Source organism: Amblyomma maculatum, chromosome 4 (genome assembly GCF_055883805.1).
Source record: "Amblyomma maculatum isolate TAMU_Amacu chromosome 4, ASM5588380v1, whole genome shotgun sequence".
Taxonomy (NCBI): Eukaryota; Metazoa; Arthropoda; class Arachnida; order Ixodida; family Ixodidae; genus Amblyomma; species Amblyomma maculatum.
This window is the reverse complement of record NC_139347.1, coordinates 204,357,469-204,377,262: the sequence shown is the minus strand read 5'-3', so window position 1 is coordinate 204,377,262 and position 19,794 is coordinate 204,357,469. Positions and strand designations below refer to the sequence as shown.

Here is a 19,794-nt window from a genome sequence, read left to right as displayed (position 1 = left end):
ATCGGCAGTGCGAAAAGTAAAGGCGCAGTATACTGCACTAATGTCCGACTTCAATGCCAAGGTAGGAAAAAAGCAGGCAGGAGACCAGGCAGTGGGTGACTAAGGAATTGGGTCTATGAATAGCAGCAGGGAGTTACTACTTGAGTTTGCAGAGCGCAATACCTTAAGAATCATAAATACCTTCTTCAACAAACGGAAGAACCGGAAATGGACATGGAAAAGTCCTAACGGAGAGACTAAAAATGAAATCGACTTCATAATGTGTTCAACCCCCGCCATTATGCAAGATGTAGAGGTAATCGGGAAAGTGCGATGCAGCGACCACAGGATGGTGAAGTCCCGAATTAGCCTAAATCTGAAGAAGGAACGCAACAGATTAGTAAGAAAGAAACCCATCAACAAATTAGCGGTGAGGGGGAGGGCAGAAGAGTCCAGGATCTCGCTACAGAATAGGTATTCAGCTCTAACCGAGGATGGCGACATTAGCTTAGAAGCAATGGACAATAATTTCAGAGATATCATTACTTAATTCGCTGTAGAAGTAGGCGGTAGGATAGTTAAAGAGAATACCGGTAAGCCCTCTAGGAGACGAAACATTTTGTTAAGGAATGCCACAGTATGAAAGCTTTCAATCCAACACACCAGATAGAATTGGTAGAAATATCAAAGCTAATCAATATGTAGAAAACATGTAGAAAAGAAGGGGGAAGCCTGAAAGCGATGAAGAAGAAATAGGGCACTCGAAAAAATCAGATGTATGCGCTACGGGACAAGGCGGGAAATAGCATCAAAGTAGCCGAGAAGTTTTATACTTATCTTTACAGTAGCCATAGAAGTCAGGACAATAATGAGATTTGTGTAGGGAAAAGCAGCCAGATGTTCCGCCAGTGACGAAGGATGAAGTTACGAAAGCATTAGAAACTATGAAAAGGGGGAAAGCAGCTGGAGAAGATTAGGTAACTAGACTTGTTGAAGGACGTGGAGGATATCGTGCTAGAAAAACTGGTCACCCTGTATACGCAGTGCCTGGTATCATAGACGGTACCGGAACCATGGAAGAACGCAAACATTATCTTAATTCATAAGGAAGGGCACGCTAAGGGCACTAAAAATTACAGACTAATCAGCTTACTATCTGTTACGTATAAGGTATTTAACAAGGTAATCAGTAAGAGAATCAGGACAACTTTAGATGCAACCAAGGAAAAGGTCGAACAGGTGTTTGGAAAGGGCACTCCACTCTCGATCACAACCATACCATGAACCAGGTGATAGAAAATGTTCGGAATATAACCAGCCCTTATACATAGCATTCATTGATTACGAAAAAGCATTGGACTCTGTAGATACCTCGGCGGTCATGCAGGCATTAAGAAATCAGGGTGTAGATGAGCCGTAAGTGAAAGTGCTAGGATATATATATATATATATATATATATATATATATATATATATATATATATATATATATATATATATATATATATATATATATATATATATATATATATATATATACTTAGTGGCTGCACAGCAACCATAAAGAAAGCAACAAAATTCCTATAAAGAAAGTTGTTAGGCGAGGAGACACGATCTCCTCATAACTACTGACAGCTTGCTCAGAGGAAGTATTCAGACTTGGACTGGGAGCAGTTCGGGATAAGGGTTGTGGGGACCCGCTCCACTGGCAGCTGCGCGCCAGCCGCACTCAAAGGCCGCGCCACATCCCAGCACTCTCTGCGCAATGCCCGTTTCCCTCTCCCCGCTAGTTCTGGGATAACCGGTCCTGCGCGAGGGTGATAAAGGAAGGCGCACGCTGTCGCCTCGGCCTCTTCGCTCCTGGTCCCTGGACGACCCGCTGGCCGCTGCCGAGCTGCTCTCCTGGCAACGATCCCTGACCTCCCGCATCTTCATGGACAACCGACTGTGAGATAAAAGATGTTTCTTACACGGCCCGCTGTGTGTGTGTGTGTCTTGCGTGTTCCTTGGGCAAAGGAATCGCCCACAGGGTAGATGGAGAATACCTCAGTAGTCTGCGATTTGCTGATGACATTGCCTTGCTAAGTAACTCAGGGGATGAACTGCAAATAAGGATTGATGACCTAGACAGGAAAATAGAAAAGTAGGCTTGAAAATCAATATGCAGAAGACTAAGGTAATGTTCAACAGCCTCTGGAAGGAACAGCAGTTTACGTTAGGTAGCCAAGCACTGGAAGTAGTAGGCGAATATTTCTGCTTAGGACAGGTAGTAACCGCAGATCTGAATCATGAAAGGAAAACAACAAGGAGAATAAGATTGGGATGGAGCGCAATTGGCAAGCACTAGCAGATTATGACTAGCAGCTTACCGGTACGCTCAAGAGGAAAGTATGAAACAGTTTCATGTTACCTGTACTCACCTATGGGGCTGAAACGTGGAGGCTAGCCAAGAGGGTTCTACTTAAGTTGAGGACAACCCAGAGGGCTTTGGAAAGAAAAATGGTAGGGGTAACAATAAGAGATAGGAAGCGTGTAGAGTGGGTCACAGAAATAACTCAAGGTACTGACATTCTAGTGGAAATTAGGAAGAAGAAATGGGCATGGGCAGGACATGTAGTGCGAAGAGAGGATAACCGATGGTCGCTTAGGGTAACAAACTGGATTCCAAGGGATGGAAAGCATGCCTGCTCCGACATGAAAGCCAGAAAGGCGATGCTCAAACGAGGAATGTCGGCAGTGGAGTCCATTGGGGTCCCGTACTAAGGACTCTAACTAGCATTTATAAACAATTTAAAAACTTACAACTTAGACACAGCTTACTTCAATGACGACTAAGTAACTACCAAAAATCTAAATATTTACATCTTATACACAGCTTACTTCAATGACGACTAAGTAACTACCAAAATTTATATATTTACAACTTAGATACAGTTTACTGGCGTCGCCACTATCCGTAACCATCTGAATTTTGACCAATCAAATCGCCGGTTTTTAATACATGGACATTATGCGAAGTTTTGCAAATCGTAACGTTAAATAGCCCTGGTCTTTAATGTAGCGCATGGACTGTATGTAGCAGAAAACAGCGGGGAGCCCCGGCACCACTCCATATAGCCAGAATTGTCTGAACCACAAAACCAAAATCATGTCGCACTTTCGAAATTCTAAAAGCTAACAATGATGCTAATATTGCTTTTATTATTGCCTGCTACAAATATTTAATTGCAAATAGATACCTAACTGCAATAATTACAAACCTAATTATCAAGATCCGTTAGTCGGTTTACTATTAGCACACCTACCTGTTTTCTGACGAGCGCCAGTAATGATGCAGTTATGCTGCGAAAGCTGCCTTCTTAAAATCTCAACATGCATATATTTAAAAATTAGCGGCGGCGTGTTTTGAAACACCTGTAAGAGAATAATTCCATGGTACACCTCTAAGCCTTTCTCGAACAATTTACTTACCGAGTGGCTTTAAGCATCTGTGTTTCCCATTAGCCACTACGCGAGAGGTGATGTTCTTTTTTGTTTTAAAGAGAAACACTGAGAAATTCTTCAGTAAGATGAAATCGTGGCTTCCGTTTGGTGAACTGCACTTGAAGAATAGTGACTTGCTCTACACAACTTCACTGTGTATGTAGAGCTTCTCAGAACTGTGGGATACCTTTTAATTAGACGAGGTTTCAAATGTTCGGCTACTGTGAGCATTTTAGGGACCCCTGTAAGAATCAGGTCTAAGGTAAAACTAAATCATCGGCTCTCCTCGTGGCTGCCAGTGATAAGATCAGCGAGTTGCGTACGCCGCTTCTGCGACAACGTTGAAAGTGGCGATAAAGAATGCCCGAGAACTGATAAACTGCGTAATCAGCACCAATTGTTTCCTTTCTTTTTATTAAGCGAGCGCGGGTTGTCAGATACGGACAGAGCAGAGGCGAGAGAATTTATTAGGTCTGTGATAATTAGAGCAAAATTATTTCTAGCGACGGCCTTGGACTCATGTGAGAACCAATAATCGCCCGTTGTCAAATCAAATATGCATCCTGTCGATGCCATACAAGAGTGTTTTAGAGATCTTCTTGTGACACTGTGTAAGATTGTGATGCAAAACGTATTTTATTTTTTCACACTGAAATAGCAGTGTGTAGTGAAAAAAAGAATTACTAACACTGTTCACCCTTTCTCATGCAACTGTCACGCTGTTCAAGTGTCTGAGGTGTGGGTGGCTGGAGCCTGGTCAGGCTGAAAACAATGCAGCTTTTTCTGCCGCCAGCTTTTTTGAACATGCAAAATAAACTTGATCAATTGATTGATTGATGTTTTGCTTTGGTTGGCAACAAGCGCTGCTGCGGGAACAACTACCCATACATATAGACTAAATACGAATACATCTGCGGTTTCGCGTGAACAACGCACCTGTGCCGATGTAGTGGTAAGCCACGGTTCCAAGCACGAAGCCCAAGATGACTGAAATGATGATTAGGAAGCAGGTGAAGTCGTTCTGCATGTCTGGAGCCGACATCAGAGACTCGGAGAAGCGCCTGCGTACGTCATGATTACAATATATGGACGTTCCTTGCTTGGAGCGCCGCCATCTCAAGGGCCGCTCTTGCAGTACAAGGTTCGCGGCTGACCAGACGACGCACGAGCGTTAAAAGGCAAGTGAAGCGGTTCCAAATTTAACTGAATCAAAGGAGTCGAATGCCTGAAGGCTAACGCTAAATCAAGACAAGTCGTTTTGCACTAGCATTTAAACTGATTACGTATTCGTTGAATAAAACTATTTCTGTGTTCAGTTTTCCCAGCAGCCCACGGTGACGAGCGATGACACCTATGATGACACCAACAGTAGATCTGTAGAGGTGATGCATTTGCAAACATATAAACATTTGCATTGAGGAAAGAGACCAATGTAAATGAATGCAAAATCAGCGAGGCGTTGTTCGGCGGTATCAGGCGGCTCACAGAGAGGATTGAGCGAAAGCAGCCAGCATTGAAAACGTCAACAATAATGACGCCATCATCCAGTTTCTCCGCGTACTGCCGTGCTTTGAGAAGAAGTCTGGAAATGGTCGTGGTTTTAATACTAGTCGATTACATTATATCTGTAAATAGCTGCGCAAAATCATTTGGTGAGCTTAATCTGCAATCTATCTGGTGAGCTTAATCTATACACTAATGCGTGTATCACGGGAAATTCTCAAAAATGAATTTCAGCTCCCCTCTAGTATCCTGAGTTAACAACGCTCAGTCTGTCACTAGCAGTGCCCCGCTTGGAGCAGTGTAACTTTGCGATTTACCGACTGCTGCAATATCGCCACCGAAAAAACAAGATGTGGGTTAAAAATTAACCTTATTTACTGTTAAAAAGCCGCGAACCACTTATCTAGCTCCGCTTTTATTGCAAGACTTCACCATCATTGTCCATATACCCTTAACTTCTTCCATACCATGCATTAGGCATGGGCCACCGGCTGCCCACAAATATTCCGCGCATTTTCGATAGTTTTTTTAACGTCCCAAAGCGACTCAGGCTATGAGAGACGCCGTAGTGGAGGACTGTAGAAATTTGGACCACCTGGGGTTCTTTAACGTGCACTGACATCGCACAGTACACGGTCGTCTTGCTTTTCGCCTCGATCAAAGAGCGGCCGCCATAGACGGAATTCAATCCCGCAACTTCGGCTCAGCAGGCGAGCGCCGTAACCACTGCACAACCCCGGCGGGCCGCAATTTCGACAGTAATGAAAGATGCAATTAAAACTGAAAGCAGCAACAGGTAACCATGCCCACTACCTGTGCTGCTATGCTGATCCATTGAAAAACATATAAATCGGGTTTGAAGCTAAAAGCTTCACTAGGCTAGTCAGCTCCGAGTCTCGCGTGTGCTCCGTCGTTGGCAGGAGCTGCCAACTGGGGTCGCTCCTTTCATACGGGAGGGTGATATCAGAATCAACTTGCCAGAACGCTTTGCATTCACGTTACCCCTATAACACGCAGGCACTTCCATACGGATCAGTTAAAGCGGGACTTTATATGTGGGCTGGTAGCTTAAGCTCTCGCGTCATACCCTTAAAGGATGAGCTTAAGTATCCAAAATAATGTAGCACCGGACACTTATTGGGCGTGATAGGGAAATAAAGTAGCCGGCAAAAGAAGCTTCCGCCGTTGCTTTCACAATTCAACTAGGGTTAACCAGAGCTAAACCACAAGTAATTCAATGTTCGGCTTTATGAATAAGCAAGCGGTATGTTATTGCGCTAACAATTTCATTTCACGGTCAGCTTCTTGCCCAGGCAACATGAAGAAGATTAATAACTTTTTGTCACGGGGAAATATTGTAAAGAGGCCATAGTAGACTTGAGTTGTATCCGGTTACACAAATAATTATTTCGACTTGGGCCGCGATCAATTATTCAGGTATGATCCTCGAAATGAATTTTTAGTTTCTATGTTTTACCTGCCTACGAAGCGGTGAAGTTTGGTGCGGTACTGAACAGCACGTTTTGCAATTTTTTTGGTGAGCATGGAAAAGTGCCGAATATCCAGAAGTCTAAAAGCACCTACACTTTCTCGTTTATTCTTTGCTTTCACTTTTGAGCATCAGGATGACTGCAGGCTCTAATGCTGACGCTGAACCCTACGAGAGGCCGGCCTCTTTACATTGCAGACCTAAGGTGGCCGCCTTGGCACATTACTCGGCAAAGCTGCTGTAGCTTCTTGCCGAGTTTATTGCCGCACAAGTGTCTCACAAAGCATTTCTTCACGCAAAGCGAGACGAGAGCTTTGTGATCGCTCGAGTCAGTCGAAATAAACTAAGTAAAAAATAAGTAAATAAATAAATCCCATCACGTGATTGTTTGATCCTTGCTGTCCTCCTCTTCCCCTTCTCTCTCGCCGTCATAGTGAGGTACAGCAACACTATACGGAAGCCACTGGCCGGGTTGTTCCCGTCGAAACCAATCTCCGGTTGCGCATTCCTCCGCCCTCGCGAGAACCTTCTCCGTCCATGATAGCCGCCCTATGCGTTCTTCCCGTCGAAGCCACCTTTCACTTCTCTCGTCTAGATGTGCAGAGAGGCCTTTCTTCCCACTCTGCTTTGCCAGCCACCACCCATGTCAGGTGGCTTATATTTAATGCAGTTAGGAACATTGATTCCATTGACTAATCAATTTATTTCCTTATGTTATCAAAGTCTTACGGCTGACGCTGTAGTTTCCAGGGCAGTCATAAGCACAGCTGTATGGTTAAATCAATTCCGCAACAAGTTTCACTGTAAAACTCGATTCGTGTGCATCAGAGAGCATTGTTTTTTATCTCCTTAGCTGTACTGTTTTTTTTCCTCCACTTAAGAGGATGCCACCACATGAATGTTCTCAGCACCATGGCTGCTGCTTACCATATGTCTATGTGGCCAAGATTTGGTACTGTCATTTTTATAGGTACAACTATTCTGCCCGAAAACAACTTCAGAGGTTGAACATGGCTAAACTTAGTATAACAATAGTTTTGAATAGTTTTTCTTGGTAGGTGGTATTCTGAAATGGCGCCTGATGCTCCATAAAGAAAAGGAAGAAGCTTGAGAACGTGGACTCGAGCAGCAGTGTGAACACCATGTTGAGACCTCAGTAAAGATCGGCAAGAAACGGCAGGTGTGCCTTTTTTCTTCATGTTTTGGTGCCAGAACCCGGGAGTATATCATGAGCTCTGACATTGATCCTTCCTCAAGGTTACTAGGAACACTGCATCGATCCTCCAGGAAGCCTATCAGGAGCTCTGCTAGCTAACCTACAAGAGGAGAGGAGCACCTTCTGACACAAGTTGCCTTTCTGACTCCAGAAGGAGCGCGACAAAGCTAAGCGTACAGCCCAGTGTGTTTTACGTACTCGGCTGCGGAATGAAGTTGCTTGACTCATCGAATCGGGAACTGGTACTCTGCTCGCCTGCAGGCAGTTTCAGCAGCGCATCAGAGTTTGTAACGATGGCCTGCGATCCCTCAACGGAAGGCTAGAGACATTTCTTTCAGACGAGGAGGTGGGAGAATAATTTGCATTAATTTTATAGTACGAAGACTCCGCCGTAAAAACTTTGACGCTACTCTGTCATCACATCGAGGGTTGGCAAGCGCCACCTCCTGCTGTGCATGCTTCTATTCATGCTACCGACACTGCTATTAAGCTGCCGGCGGCGGCAGACAGTCAACCCACTGTGATGGGGGCTGCTTAACGACCAGGACTAGTTGGTTCTCGCCTGCCAAAGCTTGATTTGCTCCGCTTTGACGGCAACGTGTCCCACTGGTCAGCCTTTTAGGACATCTACCCCCATGCCGTCCATGCTAACACAGACGTGAGCAACATAGATCGTTTTCATTACTTGAAAAGCCTGCTCAGTGGAATGGTGGCACAAGCAATCAAGGGAATTCAAGTGTCAGAAACCTCATACGGCGACGCTATCAGCATAATTATTAATGACCCGCTTCGGAAATCGACATAATATTATCGAGCAGTACTTGGCCAACCTCCGAATACTCAAGCCCGTCAAGCCTCCTGCCTATGTGGTTGCGTTACGCAGTCTTCTGAACATCAGTCTTCTCAACATCAGAGGGCTGTATGCGCTCGGTGTGCCTGAGTTATCTTACTCTGCCATGCTTGCAGAGATCCTTGTGAAAATAATACCGAGTGAAGTTATGATAGACTACTTCAAACGGCGAAACATCCAGCCAACTCACACTGAACAGCAGTCGCCAGAAGCGGGGCTGTAATGGTTGCTAGAGTATCCACACATCGAGGTGGAAGCTCGAGAACAAACTGGATCCATTGGGTGATCGAGAACTCATTGAGAACACGCAGTGGTAACGATGCAACACGCGACTGGAGTAGGAGCGCCTTGCCTTCGGCTTCTGCTCTACTCAGCGTCACGTCTGGTCAAAGCGATGAGTGCTTCTTCTGTTTTTCAACGACGCACGCAAAGCAATTTACACCTGCGACATTAGTCTGTCAGAACGGAGAAGTCTCTTAACTAGATCCGGCCGTTGTTTTAGATGCACAAATACAGCGCATTGGTCGAAATACTGCTGTCGTAGCATTCTATTTTTCCAGGGCGAAAGTAGGCATGCGACTTCAAACTGCAATTGTACTGATTCTTCGCGGCAAATAGTTACCACTACAAACCGTGTAAATTGCATGCCGAGGTCATAATGCAACAAGTTACAGGCAGACGCAAGCACGGTTGCAAACATTTAGAGCATGGTTGATCACAACAGAGTCATTCGATGTACTACATCAGCTGCATTTTTGATAATTGTAGCCAACGAACTTTCATTAGAACCGACGTCTCACGGAAATTGGGACTACGGCCGGCGAAGGCTATCGATTTGCCCATCAAAGCGTTCGGGACAGCTACAGAATTACCCCCACGCAAGCTCAACTTAATGCGCCTACATCTGCAAAGCCAATATGACATCAAAAACTGAATCGAGGCTGTCGAAGTTCCAGTTATTTGCGACGCACTGGCTTAAGTTCCTAGTGCACACGTGTTCGTAAAACAGTTTGCTGCTGCGAAGAAATATCTTGCTGACGCGATGGTTTTCCAAGGCATCAATGGCGGCAAAGAAATTGAGTGGCTTACCGAGGCAGACCGAATTTCAAGGTTCCTTTACAATGAAGCTTGTTCCCATTACCAGGCGAATAGCCCTACAGACATCAATAAAAGGCTTAATTGGACGTCACAAGGCCCTGACTCATGCAATGAAAGCATTTTATCTCAAGTAGGGACAGTCTGCGTGCTTAGAACGAGCTCGGTCGATGCAGAAGTTTCGAACACACTGCAACGTTTCTGGGAGCTGGACAGCATCGGCATATGTGATCCTCCACCGAACGCCTGCAAGACAGCGTAGTTCTAGAAACATTTACCTAGAACATCCAGCTGCGAAACGGGAGGTATGAAGTCGCACTTCCGTGGAAGACCTTGCATGCTAACCTCTGTGACAACGGTTCGGTGACGCTCGGACGACTATACTGCCTGATTCAACGCCTTAGTTCTGGTACTGACTTGCTTCAGCAGTCATCATCATCATCGTCATCATCACCAGCCGGACTATACCCACTGCAAGGCCTCTCCCATATTCCTCCAGTCAACCCGAACAAGTGCTAGCTGCATCCACTTGACCCCTGCGAACTTCTTAACCTCATCTGCCCACCTGACCTTCTGCCACCCCCTTCTATTCTTTCCTTCTCTTGAAATCAGATTTCTTACCTTAAGCGACAATCAGTTGTCAACTCTACGCAATACATAACCTGCCCATGCCCTTTTCTTCTTGATTTCCAATAGAATGTCATTAACTTGACTTATTCCTCTGACCCACTCTGGATGTTTCTCATCTCTTACCGTAAAGGGCCGACCACATGGAGCGAACTTTCTCTGCGAACTTTATGCGGCGCGGCGGAACGCCGACACACCGTCGCCGTGCCGAACCACATGCAGCGAAAAACTGGCGGCGTCGGCAGCGTCGGCGCCCGAGTGTGAAAACTGACGACCTGGGTCCGACTCAACAACTTACTTTTCACACTAAATGGCATTTCAAGAGCAACATATAAATAAGCTAGCGTCTCAAATTGCGCCCGACAGCGCTTGTATACTGCCTCCGAGTGTACGTCCGACGCCGTAGCAACAGCGTACTGCAGGCGCGTCTCTCTGAAGCAGGGTTTGAGCCAGTGTTGAGCGGAACGTTGAAAAAGCTCGCGCTTCAGCTGTATCATCAGAGTAGGCAGGTCGCAACGCTTATAGCACCTTATGGCGGGACCTTACCAAAGTAGTGCCGCCCGCTGGCGCGGCGGACGACAGTGCTCAGTCGTGCGCTGCTCCCTAGTCGGCGCTAGGCCTATTTTGTTTCGCGTCAATGGTACATGAAACGGCGCCATGAAACTCCTTCGTGCTATAGTAAATGGTCTACTCATAGAACTTCCTCTCAATCCCATTCTCTAACAATAAAAGCAAAATATGATTAACGTCGGCTCCACTTTTTACCGGAGGCGGCGTGCAAGCGGACCTTAGCAGTCGTGCCGCGACGGCGGCAGATAATTGTGAGCAGAACTTTGCTTGCATCGCAGCTGTCACTTCTATATCAGCCACTCGGTATGGCTCAGCGATCCTCAGGAAGGATTCAGTATTGACATTTCGCTTATTATTTACGGGAACAACAAACTTTAGCACCATTTTCTAAAGTTTTGCGTATCCTCGGCGCTGTAGCCGGCGCGGTGCGGCAGCAAGTGCTGCCATCTCACGGTGGTCGCGCTCAGGAGCGGCCGTTCGCCCGGCCGCCGGCGAAAATAATCTGACCCGGCTTGATTAAGGCTAGGCTTGATAGCCTGCGAACGGCCGCCGGCGGCCGCGAACGGCCGCCGGGCGGCAGTTCGCAAGGTTTGACGCGGGAAAATCGCTCCATGTGGGTCGGCCTTTACACCTACAATTTTTCGTTCCATAGCCCTCTGCGTTGTTTTTAACTTATGTAGAATCTTTTTCATTAGCCTCCCCGTTTCAGCCTCATAGGCCAGTACAGGTAAGATGCAACGGTTGTATACTTACCTCTTGAGAGATACCGGTAAGCTGCTAGTCATAATTTGCGAATACTTGCCAAATGCACTCCATCCCAAGCATAATCTCCTGGTTATTTTCCTTTCATGGTCTGGATCTGCGGTTAATACCTGTCCTAAGTAGGTATACGCCATGCGCAGCGTCTATAGGGGCGCCACTGAAAGCCGCGCAGCGGCGGCCGTCGGAACCCGAGGCGGGCCTCATGCGGCAAGCGTGGTCGTGGTGCGCGCGTGCGATCTGCCGTTTGTGCGCGTCTCGCGGGGGATCGCCCTTTATAATAGTTTACATGTGTTCGATATCACGGCCGTCTGGAACTACAACGCCTCCATATACATCAAGTGTCTCCTGCAGACTGGCCTCAAGGTTGCGTACGAAGTGGAGCTCATTTTGAGTTCCCCGCTTTCATTACAGCGCCACGTTAATACCTTCAGTCCTTGACCTATGAACCAATGTTCTTTCTTTGCTTAATCGTACAGTCTTGCTTAGATTACATGCAATAAATTGCTACAACAAACTAGGCAGCGTCGTCGAAACTGCGAGTGATTTCGTACCGGTGCGACCGCAGGAAAAGCCAGCGAGCTTGCAAACCAGTATTCTGAGCATCAGAAAAATAGCGCATATTGGGCTCCTGTAGCAAGGGCTCAGATTTTTCATGCTTGCGCTTTACCACTGCCTGTACAGGATGGATTTCATCTATTTCGTCGTCAAAAAGGCAGATCGGGTAGATAATTTCATAGGGGAGTGAGATATCAGCAGAGGGAATATCTGAAAAGCTGCATCACAGGTTAGCCAAAAGCATATTAGATTTAAATTTTATATCGCATTTTATTATTATAGTATCATCTTCATTTCATTTGTATCACCATCGCGGCCAACTGCAGAATTGCAGCGCGCTTTATAACAAGCTCTAGAACCTTTGGACTGAATATCAAGTGCAGCGACATGTTTTGTTTTCGTAATCTTGCCAGCCAACAGGAACTCTGGCTCTGATCTTCAAAGTAATTGCATGGCAAGTTTCGAAACGTATATTTTAAAATTTCTGTTCAATAACCTGCCGCAGCGGCTCAGGCTACTGAGGAAGGTCGAGTTATCGGGACCGAAGTTGACCATCGCCGCCCGCGTTTAACAGGCGAAACGCAATATGCAACAATGTGCTGTGCGATGACAATGCATTCTAAAGATTGTGTAGCTAAGCATTTCATAAAGCTAATGCATATTGTATATTCCCGGCAGCGGAGGCAACCAAGTTTAAACAAGAGGTGTTCACGGAAGGTGCAATAAGCATAAAACACTGAAAACATAGTTATCACTCAGCCCTGCCACACGGCAAATTTAATACCTTTTTTATCGAATGACGTTCGTTCAAAATGATATTGTTTTCCTGCTACACGAGAAAATATGACATTTGATGAAAACGACATTAGGTATCGAAAGAGTTTGAGGTACTCATCCGAATGCGATCAACGAGGAAATGGGTTATCTTGACACCATGAGACTCGGTGAGAAGATACACCCAAAATAAACTACAAACGTGCCACCTGCATTAAATACTACTGTGCTCCTATAATTGTGCAGCTAGTCATGTTTGCGAAGTATGCCAAATACCATCATAAAAAAAAAACAAAAAAAAAAAAACTGGCACCCATCGCTGCCAGCCAACCCGCATCCAGCGCGGGCGGAACAGGTCGCTCCTGCGGCCGCGGTCCGTCGGCGCCGAGTCGTCGACACAGCGAATTTCTTCCGCCACCTACAGAAAAGCATGCTCTGTTGATCTTGAATAATAAGCGCTGAATCTGATGAAGGCATAAAAAAATTATCTTTACTGACGATCGCTGTTATGTAACGAGATTTTGGAAGAAGTGAGAACTGCAATACAAGTAATTTTCTGCTCATGCGATTTCGTTCGCTAGCTCCGCTGCTAAGGCGTCGCCGAAGTTACACCTTCCGTTTACTGTAAGACAATTTGCGAGACAACTGAACTGACACTAAGGCAGTTTTATGAATATGAAATTTACTATTTCCAAAGCGCTTCCAGCTACGGCTTTGATGTGAAACCGTTTAGGCATAGCGACGACTATAGGGCCTCACACGGCCAGAGCGCCGTGGTCGGCCGCTTTTGCGGGAAGCGCCGTTGCGGTAAGCTCGCGGCATCCGATGTAGCAACCGTTACGAATTTGTCATATGCTTTCTTGATGAGGCCAAGCTCGGGCATTTTTCGACGAGCCTTAATACGCCAAGCGAACGATGTGGCGAAAACGTACGGAAGTCAACGGGGTTGTAGTATGCTGCGTCGTATGGCGATACTCGAAGGTTCTATAAAAGCGCCGACGGACAGTACACTAGATACCGCTTATTTTACGTGTTGCTATTGACACTTGCTTTAGTGCGCAAAGTGTACGCTTTGTTGAAACTCGTACGCTTTTCGGAGTCGAGCGCACCTTCCGTGCCCTTTCTTAAACAAACGCCGCCGACACTGCCGCTAACTTCGTAATTAATAGTCCTAATCAACAGGCTGGTTATAAGGCATGCAAAACATGAATGTCAATCTAAAGGCTGCTTTCGTGCACAGCGCAGTCATCTTCGCAACATATTTAAGGCGCACCAACATTTGCATGCCATTTGCAGTTAACATACTTTGGAAATGGCATTAGCTTTGGTCGTATAGCAGCGGGTCAAAAAAATGACATTAACATGAGCAAATGGCATTCGGTGCTCCTGCTTGCTTTCTGCGTCGAAAAACCGCGATTCACGGCCGCCGTCATTCTCGTGAAGCATCCCTGGAAACGTATACAAACGTGTTCCTGGCAAGGTTTTATGTCTGTTCGAAAAACCAACTACTCAGCAATTCTTCCGGGGCATTGCTAAAGGTTGACAGCGGCGTTATATCTGTTAGGCCACGACCAAAGACGAAAACACGACGCGCGCGCATAGAGGCTGACCTAAACAGCGCCCGACCTAGCCCGCCTACGCTTTGCGGCTTTGGCGACGGGCGGTGTTGTCGGCGTTTTGCGCATCGCGTATACGTATTCGCCTACCACTTCCAGTGGTCCGCTACCTATTGTGAACTGCTGTTTCTTTCCGAGGTGTTGAACATTACCTTTTTCTTCTGCATATGAATTTTCAAACCTACATTTCTGCTGTTCCTGTCTGGATCATCAATCATTCTTTGCCGTTCTTTCCATGAGTTACCTAACAAGGCAGTGTCATTAGCGAATCACATAATACCTAGGTATTCTCCATCAACCCTTATCTCTATCTGCTACCCTCAAACTCTCTGAATACTTCCTCTAAGCAAGCCGTGAATACTACTAGGGAGGTCATATCTCGTTGCCTAGCACCTTTTTTATGCGATTTTTTTTTCTCTCTTATGAAGAACTATGATTGCTGTGCAGCCACTACATATATCTACTAGTACTTTCACATACGGCTCGTCTGTACCCTGATTTCGCAGTGCTGGTATGACTGCCGAGGTTTTTATTGAGTAAAATGCTTATTCGCAATCAATGAATGCTATGTATAAGGGCTGGTTATATTCCGAGCATTTTTCTATAATCTGGTTATTTGGTTGATGCTGCAGATATGATCGAGAGTAGGGCACCCTTTCCGAAAACATGCTTATCTTTTGCTTGGTTGAAGTCTGAGATGGTCCTGATTCTGTTTACCTGATTTTCCAGCACCGACTGCGGCTCCGGCATTCGAGCTTCTTTTTATAATCGCGACGCCCGTTTCCAAGTATTGAACTTCACTTCTACACCCCTACGTCTTACCTGAAGTACCCCGCAGGGTGCCGTTCTTTCACCGACCATTTTTAATATCACCATGGCTCCTCTCGCGGTTCAGTTATCGTCTATTCCCGATCTTCAGCACTTTTTTTACATCGACGATATCACACTGTGGGGCTGTTACGGATTTCCTGGTCCCGTTCAAGACACCATTCACACAGGGATTGGATATCGTTTCTTGCTTTCCTGACCATGCAGGCCTGTCTCCCGCGCACGACAAGTCAGAATTCCTATTTTTGACTCTCTGCTTATCAACGAGCTCACAACTCACTGATCTCCCTTATCTTGGGCGGCGCCCCAATCCCCAAAGTCTCTCATTGTCGCGTTCTTGGCACGCTTCTGCATGGTGTAAACAATGTCCGGGCTCTTTGTCCGAGGAAGCCCTTAAGGTATACGAATAGGCAAACACTATTCTCAGCACTGCTGGCATGAATTTGTAAAAGTGGGCTACAAATGATCCCGCACTGCAAGAACACATGCACTAAGATGCGTCACTAGATTCCCTTGCTGCACTAACGAAGATGCTGGGGCTCTTCTAGCACACCGCTTGTGACCGGCTTCATCTAACTGCCGACGCAGTGCTAAAACTGCTAGCTCGCAATGAGAGCACGGAGTGTTACGTTTTACAGAATACAGCACGCCTTTTCGATCCGTTGAGATGGTTATCCCCGCTCTTCATCAGGATAAAGAACCTATTAAAGAGGCTTTGTATGCTTGGCACGTATGGGAGGGCATCATGTCCGAAACGTTACGAGAAGTTTTGGATGAATAGTGTGCAGATTTTAAAAATCTGCACATGGTTTTTCGACCTAGATGCGAACTGAAACAAGTTTTGGGTCAAATTCCCATCTACCAGTTGCACGTCTTTTCTGATGCAAATTCCAGTGCGTATGGTGTTGTCGCATACCTTTGGACAGAAGATGTGGGAGGTGTTATGTGCATTCAACATCTTCTTGCGAAAAGTAGAGTAGTACCGACAAAACGGCCCATCCTACCTCGTTTAGAATTGGCCACTGCAGTAGTCGCAGCTCGCCTAGTGAAGTTCTTACGAGAAGCGCTGACGAGAAGGTACGGGCACCTCGAAGTATTTATGGACCGATTCTTCAGTCGCACTTTGTTTGATAAGTGGTTTGGCAACTAAGTCGAAACAGTTCTTTCCAATCAATTCACCATAAAACCGGCTCTAAGTGCGCCCTTTCGTTGGAGCTACTGCCCTGATCATCAACACCCAGTGGCTATTTTAACTCGAGGACTATCCGCGAGGGACGTGATAGACAACGACTTCTGGTGGAGAGGTCCTGAATGGCTGTCACGTTCTCACAACGCTTGGTGAGACAGCAATGTAGGATGCACTGATAACAGTGTAAATATATCAGAGCTGAAGCGCGACGTGATGACTCTGGTGAGCGTGACCAGGGAGCCACGTATTCCAGTTAACCGGTTCAGCACTTGGAGCAGAACTATTCGAGTGACAGCATGGATAGTATGCTACTCAATAAGTGTCGTTCCACCGTCACTCGTCGTACAGGTCCCCTTGATGCGCGAGAGACCGAGGTCATCTGGTTCAACCAAAATCAGAAAGACGCTTTTGCTGCGGAGTTCTTCCAACTCATAAAGGGAAATATTCTTCCCCATCCTCGAAAATAGAGATCTTCACCCTTTCCTCGATGACGACGTTGTGATCAGGATCAGGACCCGGCTGCAGAATCTGTAGCGACGTCCAGAGAAAAAGCGCCTGTGTTGATCCGTGGTGGCAACCCGTCAAACGCCTTGTAGTTTTTCATGCACATCGCAATATTCTTCATGGCGGTGTAAGGTGCACAATAATCGAACTGCAAGGAAGGTTCTGGGTGACACGAGACCATCAGTGTGTTAAAAGTGTCTTGGCAAAGTGCGTGGTGTGTGCGCGATTTCGGCTGAAGTCAGCTTGCTTCGACAGCACCTCTTCCATGTGAAAGGCTGTACAACCCTCGCCCTTTAGAAGTGACACTAGTTGATTTCATCGGACTAATTTTCGCTAGACAGTCACACGAGGAAAGAGTACATCGTGTTGTTTACTTGTGCCGCGGTAAGGGCCATTCATCTTAAACTTGTCCTCGACGTTATCGCAGCGTACTTCCTCATAGCTTTCAGGAGATTCTACGCTAGACGGGAACTCCACAGGTCGTCTATTCCGATAATGCGGCGGCGTTAAAAAGGACATCTAGGGACCTAGCAAAGTTTTACATTTCTATTAGACAGCAGCATTCGAAATACTAATGTACTAGTGATAGTGTGTTAACTCCGTCGCATTTCTTGCTGGGTTGTCGGCATTTGTCTACGCTAGAAAGCAGTGAGGAATCGCAACTAACGGATGTTCTACATATGTGGGATCACAGGCAGATGATCATGATGCATCTCTGGAAACGGTGGCACCATGAGTGCCTCCTTGCACTCCGCAGTTTGTATGCTCGCCAAGTGCACAATGCCCACAAACTCAATGCTGGTGACGGTCGCAGACTGCTGTTACCGTAGAATGCATGAAGAGTAAGGACGGGATAGTCCACATATGCCGAATTTACTTAACGCAAGGATCGGAGCTAGTTAGGCCCGTCCAATGTCTGATCCATTAGAGGCTGTAACCTCGGGGCCTGGAGTGTATTGAAGATTGGCACCTAATGCTCCCCAAAGGCGAAAAGGAAGAAGAAGCGCGAGAGGCGTGGGGCTCGAGCAGCAGTCTTAGCGCTATGTTTGGACATTAGTAAAGATCGGCTAGAAACGGCTGCTGCGCCTCCTTCTACAGATGGTACGTGACGTTGTCGCTGTCTTGTCGCCAGCTGTTTTTTCACGCTGCTTGGGGCGGCACATCTCAGCCTCCGGCAACTGCCATGAAGAACCAGGCAATCTGGCAATCTCGAAGCAGACTGAATTCCACTGGGTAAAAAAACGTTTATATATGGCTAAACCATAAGAGACCTACCGCCCTGTTGATGTCACGCACACGTTTAATTTTGATATGTTTTACATGTTTTGTCCACATAAACTAAGACAACTTGGCGACAGGTGACGTCACAGAAATCCATGAACCATCAGTGCCCGGCCATGTCACCTGCACCCTTGCAGAGGCACGCTGCTGACTCTGATACGAGCTGCCCAAGGTTGCGACGTAGAAATAAATCGCTTTAGCCGAACCGTATTAATGTGCCTGCGTGGCCTAGGGGCAGTGTGTCTAATTTGGGGTCCTGGAAGGCTGGATTCCGATCTGCCATTCCAAATGGTGAAGCTCGAGCTGGCAGTGCCTGAAAAGTCGGCCATGATATGTGGTATTGCCATGACGAAGGGAATGACGAACCGGTTGGACCTAGTGGAGTAGTATTTTGATGCTAAAAAAATGAAGTTCTGCTCTCCGCATGGCGCTGCGCGATGACACCAATGGCATCCGGGTGGTGCAGCAGGCAAGTAATTAGATGAAGCGATGTTATCGGGCTTTCTCAACAGCTGCAACAAGATTTCAGTATGCATAGCCAAATATGTATAAATGATAGAGCAGATAACATCTAAATAACATATACCTAAGGTGTGCGAATATCCATAGTTTTGAATACGAATCGAATATTTATTTATTTATTAAAATTACCCTTTCGACCCAGTGGACATTGTAGAAGGGAGTGAAATTTGGAATTAAGGAAAAAAGGAGGGGAGGGAAGAAGAGGGGTACATGACAATGTAAATTGTGAATCCAAATGGTGTTAAAAATCAGAAATCCCACAATAAGATACTAGCAGTAGCAAGAAAATTGGCAAACTATCTGACGCCAAAAGCACAACACAAGGTACAATTACGAAAAATAGACTAAAGACAATGACGCTCAATTATAGTATACAGGAAGCAGTACTCGATAAGCACGAAAAGAAAAAAATGAAGCAGAGATAAAGTTGCATTATTGCGTTCTTACCTGTTACAATATATTCGTTATTCGTTTCGCATTCGAAAGACTCATATTTGCAAATGTAGATTATTCTATGTCTGCGTCAGTACTGTGCCTTCAAGGAGTTTTTTGAACTCCAACTCTCCAACAGATACACGATAGGCGGCAGTCTATCCGCCTACACGGCAGCCTGCAGTCCTTGGACCCGGGCAGTGTGTTCGGCCAGTCGGATTACACCTAGCTGAGTGTCAGGGTGTAAGTTCAACAGTAGAATCTCGCAAAATTCTTGTTTTTATCTTTTGATTTATATTTTTGATTTCTGGACACGTTCATACCTTATGTGCCAGATCTGCCTTATCCTGACATAGTTTGCACCTGTCTGAGAATTGTTCTGGGTAGCACTGGCTAAGAGTAGCTGGATTCGAAAAAATCCTTGTTTAGAAGCACCTTCAGACGCGTTCTTAGATCTTATTTAGTGTCCTGCCTGTCAGTGGGTATTGTACTCTATTAAACCGGTAATGCTCAGTAATA

The 19,794-nt window shown here is 46.0% G+C and overlaps 1 protein-coding gene across 3 annotated transcripts in view; it reads right to left on the bottom strand.

The window, feature by feature from the left end:
- LOC146194030 (uncharacterized) overlaps positions 1-19,794 on the bottom strand; it is a 74,804-nt gene that overhangs the window by 11,899 nt on the left and 43,111 nt on the right. Inside the window, exon 4 of one of the 3 annotated variants that reach the window (XM_084602931.1) lies at positions 4,399-4,523. The exons of the other annotated variants lie outside the window; for them this stretch is intronic. Within the exon in view, the coding sequence (XP_084459057.1) occupies positions 4,399-4,523 (125 nt within the window). The remainder of the gene's footprint in view (positions 1-4,398; positions 4,524-19,794) is intronic. 3 annotated transcript variants of the gene reach the window in all.